The sequence below is a fragment of the Corvus cornix genome, chromosome 2 (genome assembly GCF_000738735.6).
Source record: "Corvus cornix cornix isolate S_Up_H32 chromosome 2, ASM73873v5, whole genome shotgun sequence".
In the NCBI taxonomy this organism is placed as follows: Eukaryota; Metazoa; Chordata; class Aves; order Passeriformes; family Corvidae; genus Corvus; species Corvus cornix.
Window position 1 is genome coordinate 59,504,446 of NC_046333.1, and position 14,405 is coordinate 59,518,850.

At 39.1% G+C, this 14,405-nt stretch overlaps 1 protein-coding gene across 1 annotated transcript in view; it reads left to right on the plus strand.

Annotated features, from left to right (window-relative positions):
- LOC104689212 (macrophage mannose receptor 1-like) overlaps positions 1 to 12,549 on the plus strand; it is a 32,043-nt gene extending 19,494 nt beyond the window's left edge. Inside the window, exons 22-30 of the mRNA XM_010399248.4 lie at positions 1,035 to 1,183; positions 2,696 to 2,798; positions 3,595 to 3,827; positions 5,310 to 5,475; positions 6,523 to 6,675; positions 6,933 to 7,049; positions 8,460 to 8,627; positions 10,558 to 10,599; positions 10,999 to 12,549. Coding sequence (XP_010397550.3) covers positions 1,035 to 1,183; positions 2,696 to 2,798; positions 3,595 to 3,827; positions 5,310 to 5,475; positions 6,523 to 6,675; positions 6,933 to 7,049; positions 8,460 to 8,627; positions 10,558 to 10,599; positions 10,999 to 11,237 — 1,370 coding nt within the window. The 3' untranslated portion in view covers positions 11,238 to 12,549. The remainder of the gene's footprint in view (positions 1 to 1,034; positions 1,184 to 2,695; positions 2,799 to 3,594; positions 3,828 to 5,309; positions 5,476 to 6,522; positions 6,676 to 6,932; positions 7,050 to 8,459; positions 8,628 to 10,557; positions 10,600 to 10,998) is intronic.
- Positions 12,550 to 14,405: the final 1,856 nt, after the last annotated feature.

Genomic DNA, 14,405 nt, shown 5'->3' on the forward strand with positions numbered 1-14,405 from the left:
AGTCATAGTTTGGAGGTTAATACAGTATGTACTGCTTAAATATTAAAATTTTTTATTAGAGGCTTGCCATATAATTCAATGTCCACATTTCCTTTTTTTTAAGGAACTAGATGATCTTTGAGGTCACTTCCAACTCAGGTCAATCTATAATTCTATGTACAAAAAGCACACAAAAGGAGTAATATCCAAACCCAAATCTCTGGGCATGTAGCTGCTGAACCAAATGCTGTTGGTGTCAGTGGAGAGCACATCCTCAGGCAGCAGCAAGCTCCAGTGCTGGAGTCCCAGCTTCCCCCTGTTCCCCTTGCTCTGCTGGACATCAGCACCTGCTGGTCTTGCTGCTCAGCATGTTCCAGATGTTTTAAGAGATCTCATGTTTGCTCGGGAGATGTGCTGCCTCAGGTCCTGAGGGACATGGACCATCTCCTACCTCACTCCATCAGTGCTTGTGGTTTATACTTCTTTTCTGTAGCAGAGCAAGGAAACTATTTTAGTGGAAAGTCAGTCTAGTCAGGAGGTAAGGAGAGCAGCATCTATCATTCCACAAAGCTGAGATCCCTGTTCATACATACTTGGTTATTAAGTACTTTTATTTGTGTTATTCCTGTTTAGAAATGAAGTTATTAAGTCAGGTTAACAAAGAAGTTACCAAAAAAGAAAAGGGAGTGCACAGTCTGTGGACTCATTTTCTACATACCAAGGCTTAGTGAATTCATGTTAATTTCTGTAATACATCAGAACATTTTCCATGCTTCCTCAGATGATGAACAACACAGAAGAGTGTACAAATAAATTCCTCTTTTATTAAAAATTTGCCCATCTTTGCGTTTGTAAATACTTTTTTCCAATTTTAACTTCAGATGACTGATGTTAAACATCTATTAATAGCTATTTATTTTATTTTGGTCATAAGATGGCCACCTTATTATAAAAGAAATCTCATCATCCTGGTTCCAGACACTTCAAAGTCAGTGGTGTTGGGGAAGAGTGCATTCGGTTTCTTTCCTTATACAATTTTTCTTTTTTCCTTTCAGCTTTCCTTATGTCCCTCTTAAAAGATGCTGCAACTGATGCTTGGATTGGACTGAATGACATAAATCAGGAGCACACATACTTATGGACAGATGGAAGCCCAGTAGACTACACAAATTGGGCAAAAGGTTCCCGAAGTTATTACAGTATGGTAAACATCAATTTCTGTTTGTCACTTAAACATTACAATTTTTGTAGATGAACAAAATGTATGTAGCTACTAAGTATTTTCTGTCTTTTCCTTTATGAAGACTTTTAGTAGTCTCGTTGTTTTTTAAAAGCAGAGTAGCCATGTGGGAGATCTATCTACACATGTTTTTCCAACCTCTGTATTTGTCATGGTTCTGTATGAGTCCAGACAGAGGTTTTGAAACATTATCCAAAACTCAGACAAGTGAGCAATTTCCCTCATTTTACCATGACTCATCAGGGTATTCAAATTAACCATAGCACAAACTATGTAATGTTGGGATGTGGTGAATGTTATTTAGATTTGATGAAAATACTCAGATAATTGCATGCATTGACAGTTCTTGGCACTGAACCTTTCAAGATAAATGCATTGAACAAAATACTCTAAAGAGGGAGTCTGGGTCTTCCTTTCTAATTTTTATCTTCCCTTAATCTTCATTCTGAAAAATCCCTTCTATATGCGTTGAAACTTCTGGCATGTCTATACCTTTTTGCGTGTAATTGTAAGACAAAACTCAGTGTTACTGAGTAATTGTGAAATAGCTAATGTTGAATACTGCCCAATATTATTACTTCTACACTCCTGTGCTACCTTTACCAAGTTTCTCTCTTTTCATAAGAGAATTGCTTCACATTCAGCTAAAATCAAAGAAGTTTTTTGAGGTCCAGCTGCCATCAGGCTAGAGCTGGGTTTTGGGGTCTCCAGGGCTTCTCCATCTCAAACATGCCTGTGCTTTCTGCAGGCTGTGACTATTCCCTTGCAGAAATCACTTCACATACAACTTCTTTCTCTTGCAGACAAGACCTGGGCTAGTGCCAGAAGGGGGGTTGGAGATAGCATAACTGATGTGAGATGGGGACAGCTACTGCCTCCTCCTGAAGGAAGCCATCCATGTCTTCCCATGCTGTGGGAGGAAAATGAGGAAGGTAAAGGGTCCAAAGTGCAGCAGAAAGGGTGTGGGAGGTGTCTCCCACAAAGGGCTGTTTCTGACAGCCTACCTCTACATTACTGCACTGTCGTGACCCCTTTGCTTCCTAGTCCTGAATTGGGACAGAAAGAAGAATTCAGCTCTCCAGGTAAGCTTCAGTGCTGAGGAGAAGTTCCCCATAACCTCCAGGAAAACAGCAGCAGAGCTGTGGGCCAGACCTAGGACACACACAGGAACCCTCACACTTGTGCGCACAAACAGGGCCACGCACAGAGTTACGTACATCCAAACGCTCCCAGACACATCCTCCTGCCTCTGTGCAGTGCTTTGCACCTCCCTCTATCATCCAAGTGCAAACCTTCCTAGGGCTGAGTTGCAAAGACTTATTGTCATATCATGTGCCTGACCATTGCTTGTATGAATTTTATGACCTCCATATTCCTCTGTATGTGCCTGTATGTGATACATGTGTATCCAGGAGAAGTAGGAATGTTCCCTACCTATCCACATTTTTTTTCTTGTTAATTTCATTTGTCTTGTAGGATGATTGTGTCTTTATGATGAAGAACCCTATTGAGCAGGCAGGAAAATGGAAAGATGAAGGATGTAAAGCAAGCAAAAGTTACATCTGCCAAAAAAATTCTGGTGAGTTTTCTTTCACCACTTTCTAGTAGACCTGGTTTATTGTGGCAATTTCAAACTGGTGCTAAAAGTGACTTTCCTGTGATTCTGTCCTAACCTAACTGAAGTGAATGACAGTATCACATTCATTATGGACCATTTTAACAAGATGATCACACATTTTAATTTTTTGGAGAAAATCTCTTAACTTTTTCTATTTCAAAGACCAGACCAGTAAATAACAGAAAAATAGATCTGTGCATCATCATGTATTTTACTACTTTTGGCAATCAAAAAGTACTGTCTTTACATCTTCAAAACTGGAATTTTTAATGTTATACTAAAAACACTGCAACTTCTTTATTTTTTAAAACTGCCCTGCTTGATTTCCTTTACACTCTTTCTCAGAAAATTTCAGCAGCATCCTTCTGCCTGCTCATGGTGTGTTTATCATACCCTGTTCCTTGTCAGAAATATAACAAATGCCAGCATATAATGGAAAAAGGGAAGGAATTGTTCCCTTTAATACCCTACATTGGTACAATATGGTTTAGGTAGCTCTTGTGCTTACAAGGCATATATCTGCGGATGATACAGATATTTATGCTACAAGGTCATTCTGAAAAGTGTTAGAAAATTTTGTCATGGTACATGAAAATGTATCTTTCATCACTGCAGGGATTGTTTGGACATATCTTAATTTGTTATTGCTGTTTCTCTTAATTACATGATGGCTCCAGTATACTAGATATTCTCTCAGTGTTGTAAGTCTAAGCCAATACAAAGTTAGACTTTTTGGCTGTTCTTTTGCTTATTACAGACCCCAAACTGCTGAACTCCCAACCCACAATTCCGGTGTTCGGTTTTAACAATTATGGTGATGACCGCTATGAAGTCATCAACTACAAAATGAGCTGGGAAAAAGCAGAGAAGAACTGCAGGGACCAGTCTGCAGAACTGGCCAGTGTCCTGGATCCTTATGCTGAATCTTTCCTGTGGTTACAAATACTAAAGCATGGGGAGCCTGTGTGGATTGGCCTTAACAGCAACATGGTGAGTCCACCCAACACTTGTGACAGTCATACCGATACCTGAGATGAGCTGTTGGTCAGATCCACAAACATGTGGCAGGAATCAAAATCTTGCAGAGAATTCTGACTTCCCTCAATTTGAGGGGATTTACACATTTAAATGTTTGTCCATAATGTAAACAAGAACTGCCACAGCCCACAATTCAAAAGCCACCAAGGATGTAGCTGCAGTACTGAGTGGCTCCAGTGGTAAAAGTGGTGATGAAGTTCTCACTTCCTGCTCCATGGTCTACCACATGCTCCTGTGGTGGAGCAGTGCCGTTTCTGAAGGCACACTGTGGAGCACTCCACAGGAAAAAAAAATGTTAAAAATAGTTCTTTGTGAGTTAAAGTTTTTGTTTCAATTCACAGCCCAGCAGTACAAGAGCTCGTTCTGGGCAACAGTGGAAAGAGCAGGGCTCTGGCAATGGGGACTCCTTAGGCTGGCTCTTGGAGCTGAAGCCAGTGCCTCGTGTAAAACTGCCAAAAAACTCAGCTAAGAGTGCAAAGGTCTGAAATGGGAAGCAGCTAACAGAGGCATGTAAAAAAGGACATGGATAAATATAATGTAGCTGGATATTTTTGGAACTGAAGCTGGGGGGAAATCAAATGGAGAGAGGTAGAGCAAACTTGGTGGGACACAGGTCTGAGAAAGGGCACGGGTGCTGAGGTGAGAGGAACCAGAGCTGCACCTCAGTGAGAGCACTGGGAAACTGGGATTAGACAGGAATCTGGAATAAAGCATGGCCAAGGATCTCGAAGCAGACAGGAAAGGAAATGGCACGAAGAACAGGATGGGAGCCTGCCTCCAAAGATCACAGGAGAAAGGATCTAGGCTGCACAGGATGGGGTAACAGAAGCCATGGATGTGACTAATGCCAGTCATCTGCAAGCACTGGTGAAATCCACTGACAAAATACAAGCTTAGCTCATCTCTGGTAGCTGGTCCCTGCAAGACCCATAAACTTACCACAAGCTCAGTTAACGTGGGTGGCAGGTGTCTGTGGTCCAGCCCCAAGGAAACCTCACCAGTTTTTCTTTCTCCAGTGAAACCTCAGATTTTTCTCTTTGCTTCCTAAATACCTAGAAAAGCCTGTGTTAGAGGAATGATGACAATAGCTTCTCTGCAATCTTTATTTGATCTGTGTGTATATGTGGACACATTTGATTAAACCTTTATCTGTATATTCACATTTGTTACCTTTGCCCATTTAGGGATTAGGCAAATGGTGTGAATTGAATAATGTAGGCTGTGTGCTAAACAAACCTCTGTAGGACCACTGCCCTACCTGCTGTGGAGAGTGGGAGTCTGGACCAGTTTCTTATGTATTCATGTTATAATCTTGTGCAAGAAACCATGATTCTCATTTTTTCCTAATTTTTGCATACATTCAAGTGTAATCTTAAATATTCTTCCAATCTAATTCTTGTATATGACATAAACATAATTGTCATTTGCTTTTAGAGTGGTGGCCAATACGTATGGTCAGATAGAAGGAGGAGCAGGTATCTTAATTGGGGCAGTGGAGAACCAAATAAAAACAAAGCCTGTGTCTATTTAGATTTGGATGGTTTTTGGAAGACAGCATCTTGCAATGAAACATTTTCATCTCTCTGTAAGCAATCCAATGGTAAGTTCTGAATAGGAAAAATGTGATTTGGGAGGCTGGAATTTAAATTAAGGGCTTTATTTGAATTTAGTTTTTCCACATATGAAATGTTGTGATAAACAGTGTATGGCTTGTGATAAACTCTTACTTTTTTTTAAGGAGTCAGATTCAGTCTGTCTTGTGTGATTTCCAGACATTTCATTTCACAGGCCAGTAAACACATGCACATCATAAGGACAGCTGCAATATTTCATGCCACATGCCATAGTGGTTTTCTTGCATCCTTGTTTGTCAAGAACTACAGAATCGATCAACTTTAGCCTAACTATAAATATAGTTTAAAATATAAATATATATATAAATATAGCCTAACTATAAATATATTATATAAATATATAAACGTATATGATACACTTTTATATTTAAGAGTATCTTTTGAAATATTGTGAATTAAGAAACTTCTGTCAGTGTATCAGCAAAATCAATTAATTTGTTTGTTGCTTCTGCTCAAATACTTTAGCACTCAAATATTGCATGTAATTTTCATACATGTTTCAAATTATATAAGAAATTTATAATTTCTGCACCATATTTCACAACAAATTTTGTACACATTTAAGGTCCGTTTTGGCTTTAATCAGGTGATGCAATAGGCTATAAATTCTGCTTTTACATTGATTAGGATGTATGATGTACAGGGGCAGGCACAGACAACTTCTCTGACTGACCTTTCTAGAAACAGGCTAGACACAAGCCACAGACTCGTGGTGTCGAGATCCCTCATGTATGCTGACTCATTCCTCATTCTGTTTCACAGATTTTAGGTAAAAATTGCCATGTTGAAGACAATTGCAGTTAGACTGGTATAAGCCTCCTTTAAGCAGACTGGAGAACCAGCTCCAACCAGAATAGTTTATTACTAGTTTGTCATGCTTAATTCAATACTTTATCATTAGTTAAGTCTATAAGATATTCCTTTTCCTGGAATAAATGTCATATTTGTAGAGCAGGTGTGTGGTGCAGGAGTGGCTTTTAGACTCCACTGAAACCTGTGTGTGTTCTTAACAGAGTTAATCCCTAGTGAACCACCGCAGCTTCCTGGGAAGTGTCCTGAACCGAAGCGTGGTAGATCCTGGATTCCCTTCCGTGGGCATTGTTACTATGTTCACACCACTTCTGAGGAAAGCTGGCCTGATGCTTCCATGATGTGTATTCAAATGGGTAAGTGCCCTTTTTTTATTAGGATATTTTACAGGTTGTTTGTGTGTTTGGCTTTTTAATCCAGAACCAAAGGATAATCTGTGATGTGTGTATGTGTGTATCAATTATAAGTGACACCTGATTTAAATTTATTATCAAGCATTTTTACTATATGACAATGCTGATCATGAAGCATGCAATGATTTTTTACTGAGATAATAAATTTATAATGAAAAATCTCACTGAAGTTGTATGTAATATTTAACTGATGTTTTTAGGTGCTTCTCTGGTTTCCATAGAAGATTCGGCTGAAATGAATTTTCTCTTACTTTACTTGTCTCCACTTGCAAGTGACTTCAGAAAGTTTTGGATAGGATTGTTCAAAAATATTGATGGTAAATATTTCACAGTGCATACTGAGATTAAAAGAGATACTAAATAAACAGAGTGAATATTAAGCACTACTAACATACTAAATAATAATACCAATATGCTAAATATTTAATAAATAATCAGGGAAAAAATAACTAATGAATATTTAGTAAATTTTCAGCTGAAATACGTAAAACGTAAACAACCAAGAGGTCTATGCTTTCTGTATCTTTATTGCAATTAGAGTATATTTGTCTGTAAAAGGCTTTAGCTTAACACTGCAGTAGTTGACAAGGAATGTTTCTTATCACCTTTTTTAACTCAAATTACTTGACATTTAACCACTGTAGTATTTTAAGCAAAATGTCATTAAATGCTTAATTCAATTAAATTAAAATTTATTTCTAGACAACACAGGGCATAAAATCTCATATGAGCTGCTGAGAAAAACTTATTAATCTAAATTTCAGTGTTTTTTTCCATACATTTTTGGTGGAACCTTTCATTTTAATCCAAATATATTTAGTGTGGTTGTTTTGGTTTTTTTTTTTAACTGCTGTAATTGCAAATTTGATGCTGTATTCTATATCGTTGTAATTCTGAAACCAGTTTTTCTTGGCAGACTTTGAGGGTTAACCTCCAGAGCGAGTCTAGACTGGGCTCCAATTTCTGCTTCACCACCAGCAATGGTGGGCCAGGTTCATCTGTTCTAGCTGAAAATGAGCAGTACAAAAGCAGTGACTTGCTCCTCACCTGTCCCCTGCAGTGCCACAGTGCTCCACGCTGTGCAAGAGGGGCAGGAGGGAATTCCAGCTGCAGGGGAGGGACAGAGGAGGTGGCACTGAGGCAGCTGGATATACCGGGATATGCTGCCATGAAAGCACACCCTGAGGGAGAGAAGATGGCTATTATGAGACTTGATGGGAGATGCTTGACAGTCAGCAGGAGATGAGATGATTAAAGAGAGATCTGATTCAATTTGCAAAGATAATTGATTAATCCAGCTCTAATAAAGTAGTTAGTTGCTGACCTTGAATGTACACATAAAAAAAATCTCCTGAGTGTTGTGTGTGCTTGCACTGCTGATACTGGCTTGTACAGGTGCTTTGCTTTTCTTAAGGCTCCCAGGCACAGTCCTGGGCACAGGCTTCAGCTAAAGGTCTTTGAGTAGCTGGACGAGTGTTCCTTACATCACTGACAGCCATGAACGCTAATGAAGTTAACTTTGTGAGCATTTGCATTTGGTACACTCCCACCTGAATAGCTCTGGCTGTTAAAAGAATGAGAAATTAGTGCTCTAGAGTGAGAAATAGGTGCTCTGTGATACCAACTTAATCAATTAAAAAATCCCAGATCTGATCTGATATGTCATTGTGACTTGTAGACTAGAAGTTATTCTCCATTCACTCACTAGGTAATATATTTGATTTTAGGAGAATGGATATGGATGGACAGAAGTGCAGTAGAATATGTCAACTGGGAGAAAGGAGAGCCTACAGTACTTTTTGATGAACACTGTGTTGACATGGATGTCTCAAGTGGAACCTGGAGGACCTATTACTGCTCTGTTGACCAGAATTTTATTTGCAAAATCCCCAAAAGTAAGTTCTGAATTTCTGTGCATTGGGTTATTTTAAAAGTAGTGGTTAATATACATCAGGCCAAACTGTTTAGGCACTGGGTACACTTTATGCATTGATGGTGGTGCACGTGCATCTGAATCAAAGCCAAGAGTAATTTCTGTTAAAGATGGTGAGAAATAATATTGGAGAATAACCGGAGTCACTGTTCCCTCAGTTTAAAAGCATTGATTTCTGGGCATTTACTGGACCGTGGGGTAGGGAAGAACATATCATCTGTTGAGAGTGCAGACATCATTCTTAGACATTATGGTTAGAGTGCAAGGAGCAGTAGATGATGAATAGATGATTAAACTAGAGAGTGCTGAGCAGAAAGGCAGGTACTCTCCTGATAGGTAAGCCGAGGGGAAGCAGTACAAAGTCACTGAGCTCCTGCAGAGAGAAGGTAGGTGCTGCTGATGGGGACAGTACCACCACAGTGAGGTATGCTGGGATCTGCTGAACAAGCAAGCAAAAAGCATCAAGCAAGGGTGGGAAGTGGGGTCCAATTCATTTCTCTGCTGACAGAGGCACAGCAAGACATGCCAGGACAACCAAGCAGCATGGTATGCTTAATTTGTAATGGTTACTTGTGGCCATGTGTTTTTTTTGGATGACAACCCATGAGGAATCTGAGTGTCGCAGGCTGAGGCGAGTCCTGCTTGTGTGCACAGCAGTGCTGCATAAAACATGAAGGATGTAAATCCGCACACATGCAGCTCTCATGGGTCACTGTATGTGCACAGACCCAGCTGGGTTTGCACACACCAGCTAAGAGACACTTCAAAATAGGTCACACTTGGCGCTAGCAAACAGATCCACCACACAAATGTAATCAATGTAGTGGAGAACCAATCCTGACTCTGGATCTTCACATGTTGGCAAGTTGGCAATGGAGTCATCTGTGAACTTTGTAGTGCCCAGCCAGTCAGCCCTGCAAACAATTAACTGAATCATACCCCCCAAACAATGGAGGGAAGAAAAGGAATTAAAATACAGCTAGAGAGCTGTTAAGTACAACTGTGCTTTTCATTTTCACAGGTGTAAAAAATGGAGTTGTTTAGTGTGAAGTGTTAAGCTTTACACCGCAAAAGAGTAAAAACTTTGAGCACCATCTACTTTAAAAAAAGGGTGATCAAAGCAATGAATAGAGAGATGACAGTTAGTCTTGGGGTTTTCTTCTTTTCCAAGTGTTTTTAGCAAGTATATTTGATGGATTAAGCTTCAATTGTCAAAACATATTTTCATATATTTTTTCATGTCCCCGTATTTTTTTAGCTCTGGGGCCCCCAGCATAAGAAAGACTCAACTGGGTTGTTTTTAAACCTTTTAAAATAACCTACTTTTAAAATAGCCTACTCAACCCGGTTCAGAGAAGGACTATGAAGATGATCTGAGGGCTGGAGCATTTCCCACATGAGCACAGGCTGGGAGAGATGGGATTGTTTAGTCTGGAGTAGAGAAGACTCCAGGAAGACCTTGTAGCACTTTCCAGTACCTAATGGGGGCCCACAAGAGAGCTGGAGAGGCACTTCTTCCAAGGGCATGTAATGACAAGACCAGGGGCTTCAAAATGAAAATGAGTAGGTTTAGATTATAGTAAAGGATTTAGAAATCCTTTACTATGAACATGGTGAGGGACTGGAACAGGTTGTTCAGAGTAGCTGTGGATGCCCCAGCCCTGGAAATGTTCCAGACCACCAGATTGGATAGGGGCTTGTGAGCAACCTGTCCAAGGCAGGGCGGTTGGAACTAGATGATCTTTAAAGTTCTTTCCAACCCAAACCAATCTATGATTCTATGATTATTTAAAATTTCTTATGAACACAAATGAAAAATTATGTATGCAGTATTTGTTTTATTGAACAGTTGCTTTCAAACTGTATAATGTACATATTTTTTAATTTTAAAGTTGCTGAAGTTGAGCCAACCCATGATTCACTTGTCAATAATGGTAAGTTGTTTTCTTTTAAGCCCATTAAACAGAAATTTCAATAGGTTTATAGGCATTCATTATTTACAAGTGGAATTTCCTCCAGAAAAGTTTCATTTGAATACACATTTAACTGTCACAGATTATTTTATTTTAAAGCTGCTTAAAATGAGAACACTTCCCTCAAATTGGATGTCTATTTTTTCCTTACAAGTTGTATATGTAGTACAATCTAATGCCCCTTAGAACAGATTAAGCCATATTATGCATTATCTACCTGAAACATGCATCAATTTTAACTACAATTATGATTGTTCAGTACTTTTGTTTTTACTGGGTTGCTTGCCTAGGGAGATATTTGTTGTATGCAACAGCAGTCTCTGGGCATTTGTAGCAATTTTTCTGTTTTGTCTTCCACAGCATCACAAAACAAAGCTGCTGCTTCATCATCAAGAAGTTTAGGTGGGATGATTTTTATACTGATCTTCCTTCTGCTAGCTGGCACTGGCCTCACATTGTACTGTTTCTATAAAAGAAGACGTGATCAACAAATGTTTACAGCTGGGTTTGACAATGCCATATACCGTGGTGACATTGGAACTTGTGAATCAAATTGTCTCGTGACCAATATTGAAGAAAATGAGCGGGCAGCAGTTTAATAGGCTGGGTAATCTTGAGCCTGATTTTGAAAAGAATTAAAGTGTTCGCATATGAGAATTCTTAAGGAAAGCAATTTTCTCCTATGGAAATTCTACTTAATTTTGCATAGGGTGCTTCTTGCTTTCTGTACTAGCAGGAACAAGCAAACATGCAAGGAAGATGCAGAGATCTGCTCACAAACTGAAGTACCTGGGAGGGTTGTTGAGCTTTCACATGGACCTGGAGCTATGTTGTGTAAGTTGACACTCGGGAAGCTCCAGTCTCTGTGCATCCATCATCATCTTTAGGCACAAGAACTGTGTTCACCATATTCAGTTGTGAGAATATGGTCCTTAGCATGTCCCAAAAAGTATATCCAGACCTGTAGGTATCCTGAAAAAGTCCTGTTGATCTCCAGCACACACTGGCAGAATTGCACAGGTTGGACAGGATGTCCAAGCTCACCTGGTGCAGATCCCTGTTTGAAGCAGGACCAGGTCCCAGCCTCAGCCAGGCAACCTGCTCCAGTGCTGTGGGTCCACATCTTCTTTTTGCTACTGTGGTACCACAGAAAACATTTGTGTTGCCCGTAATATCAGAATTAACATAATTTGCTCCTCTGTTTATGACAGATGGAAAGCAAAGTGTAAAGTGAATTTTTTCTGCTGTAGTTCTGTAGCATATGCATTGAAAGATCAACTATGATGAGAGGTGGGAATATATTGTGAATAATAGTGGTTTATCATTTAAACAGTCAAATAGGGATCTCAAAGGATGCTGCAAAAGGGTGGGAAGGAAAGAGGAATTATACTTAATTCACACCTGAACATTTACATAAAAAGTATTCTTGATATCTCCAATGCCAGTGTAGATTTCATAAACTTTTAGGCCATTTTTTCAAAGCCTGATGAAACTTACCATTAGAAAGTCTTTTCTAATTTCTAACCAAATTTTCCCTGTCCAAGCCTGTTTTAAACCTTTGAGCCTCATTCTAGATTTCCATCATGTTGGAGCTGATGGCACTGCATCTCATACTGGTCTACTGGTATATTTTCAGGCTTCATAAACCCTAAAATAGGCTCACATACAAGTGTTTTTTGTTTTCACTTTCCGAGTGTATTTTATGCCAAATGCAAACAACCAAATGGCTCAAAAGTTTTAGTGCAGTGAATGTCCTTATTTAATTTGATACTTTTTGATATTTCAATCTTTTGACAGATTTTAATTGTGTTTAAGTTAAAATATTTTGTGTGTGTATGAAATACATGTAAAAAAGTTTTTCTTCTGCATTTGTTCACTAAATGGGAATTAAAAGGCTGATTCTAAGTAAAAGTGTGTGCCTCTTCCTAAGCAAAACAACGTATCATAACAGTAAATAGCGGATGGGTCTCTTAAACTTTTATAAACAAATGAACATCCTCTATTCCTAGTCTAGCATGTTCTTAAATGGTCTTTACCAACCTGTGAAAATGTGTCTCATTGCTTCTTTATCCATAACATTTGAAAGTTTACCCTAATAATTTTCTAATGAAAATGTAGTTTAAGACTACTTATGTGCTGTTCTGCTCTAGTAGTTTCTGAGATGGATTTTATATATTGATAGCTCTTTCATATCTCCTCTCAATATTTTCTGAGAGCAACACCAGCTCTTCTTTTTGCATTTCACTGGCTACACCTTCTAGATCTCTAATCCCTTCTGCTGTTCCCTTCCAGACCCTGCATTGTGGTATGTAGGTCCTTCTGACAGTACACTGCACAGTAGATAAGGTATTTCAGCTGAGATGCCAGCAACACTGTGCAGATTAAAAAGATTTAATCCACTCTTGTAACACCTTCCATAAAGAATCCTTCTGTCTGACTTGCCTGCATTGGTTCCACAGGATGCATAGTTTTGGATAAAGAAGTGGCCAAACCCAGAAAATTTGCCTAATGAGAAGTTAATTAGTGAAAGTTTCCAAGGACTGATAAGCTTTAGCAGTCCTGTTGCATTTGTGAGAACGGAATCCAGAGTTCACTGGGTCTGTACAGGGTTTCTAGTGCCCACAAACATCAGCAGAGAGAGGACTTGATCTTGGATCATGTCAGAGACAGCAGCGGCTGATGTCCGGTAATGAAGAGTAAGACCTTCTGAGGAACTGTCCAGACATCTCCTGAGAATTCCCTGGAGTGCCAGTATGGCTCTTTGAAACTGAGAGTACAGCTGGCATTAGTTTCAGAATATTGCTCCAAACACTATTGGTGATTGTCTGTGCGTGGACTTTGTGAAGAAGTGAATGTGCCATGTGAATATTTATTTGATCCTGATTATGAGAGAGGTTCATTCTATTCTTAATAACAGCTTGTTAGAAAAAAGCCCCAGCAAACAGAACAACTTATTTTAAGAAATGCAGTTTATGATCTGCTTTTCTTCCCTATCAGTGAAATGGGAATTTTCAAGAAACTTTGGTTTTCCATACATCCTAGTATGATGGATTTTCTTCTTAAACTTAATGTTTACTTGTAGAATTTTTATTCCAAATTAGTCTCCTGCAGCTAGATTCCTGAAGGAAAGCTGCCATTGCCACTGTATTTCATACCAAATCCTTCCTAATAGCCCAAACCCAAGAATGCTCATCAGACAAGAGAGATCAGTACCTAGTGTAAAGACTATTTGTGTGGAGGTAGGAAAGACATTCATCAGGATGCTTGGACACTTACAGTTTAGTGGTAAAAGCAATCTTTCTACCAGGCCTAGGAACCTTCAGTGTTACACTACTGTAAATAGAAGTGTGGGAACCATGATTTGTCAACTTGTCCTTCTTCCACATAGATTCTGGATTTGGTCTTACGCGCAACAAAAGAGCATTTATAAAATGCCTCTCTACATAGGCAAGATGTTGACACCTACTTTCTCAGTTGCTTGCCCTTGCTTTCTCTATGTTAGGGTGGCATTTTAGAGAGAACGTCCTGCCTTTTCTCACTATTTTCATTTTATCCCTAGCCTGTAACATGCATGAAACATGCATTGATTCTCTACTTGAGCTTACTACAATGTAAGAAGTAGTAACTGTTTTTAAGGAAGGAAAAGCAGTGGAAAAATTCAACATTGTAACTTTCTGCATAGTCAGACAGTTACAGAGCCATAGCAGACAGATGTACAAAGAATGGAACATCCTCCTCCTCCAAAAGAAAACAAATTTACAGTGAAA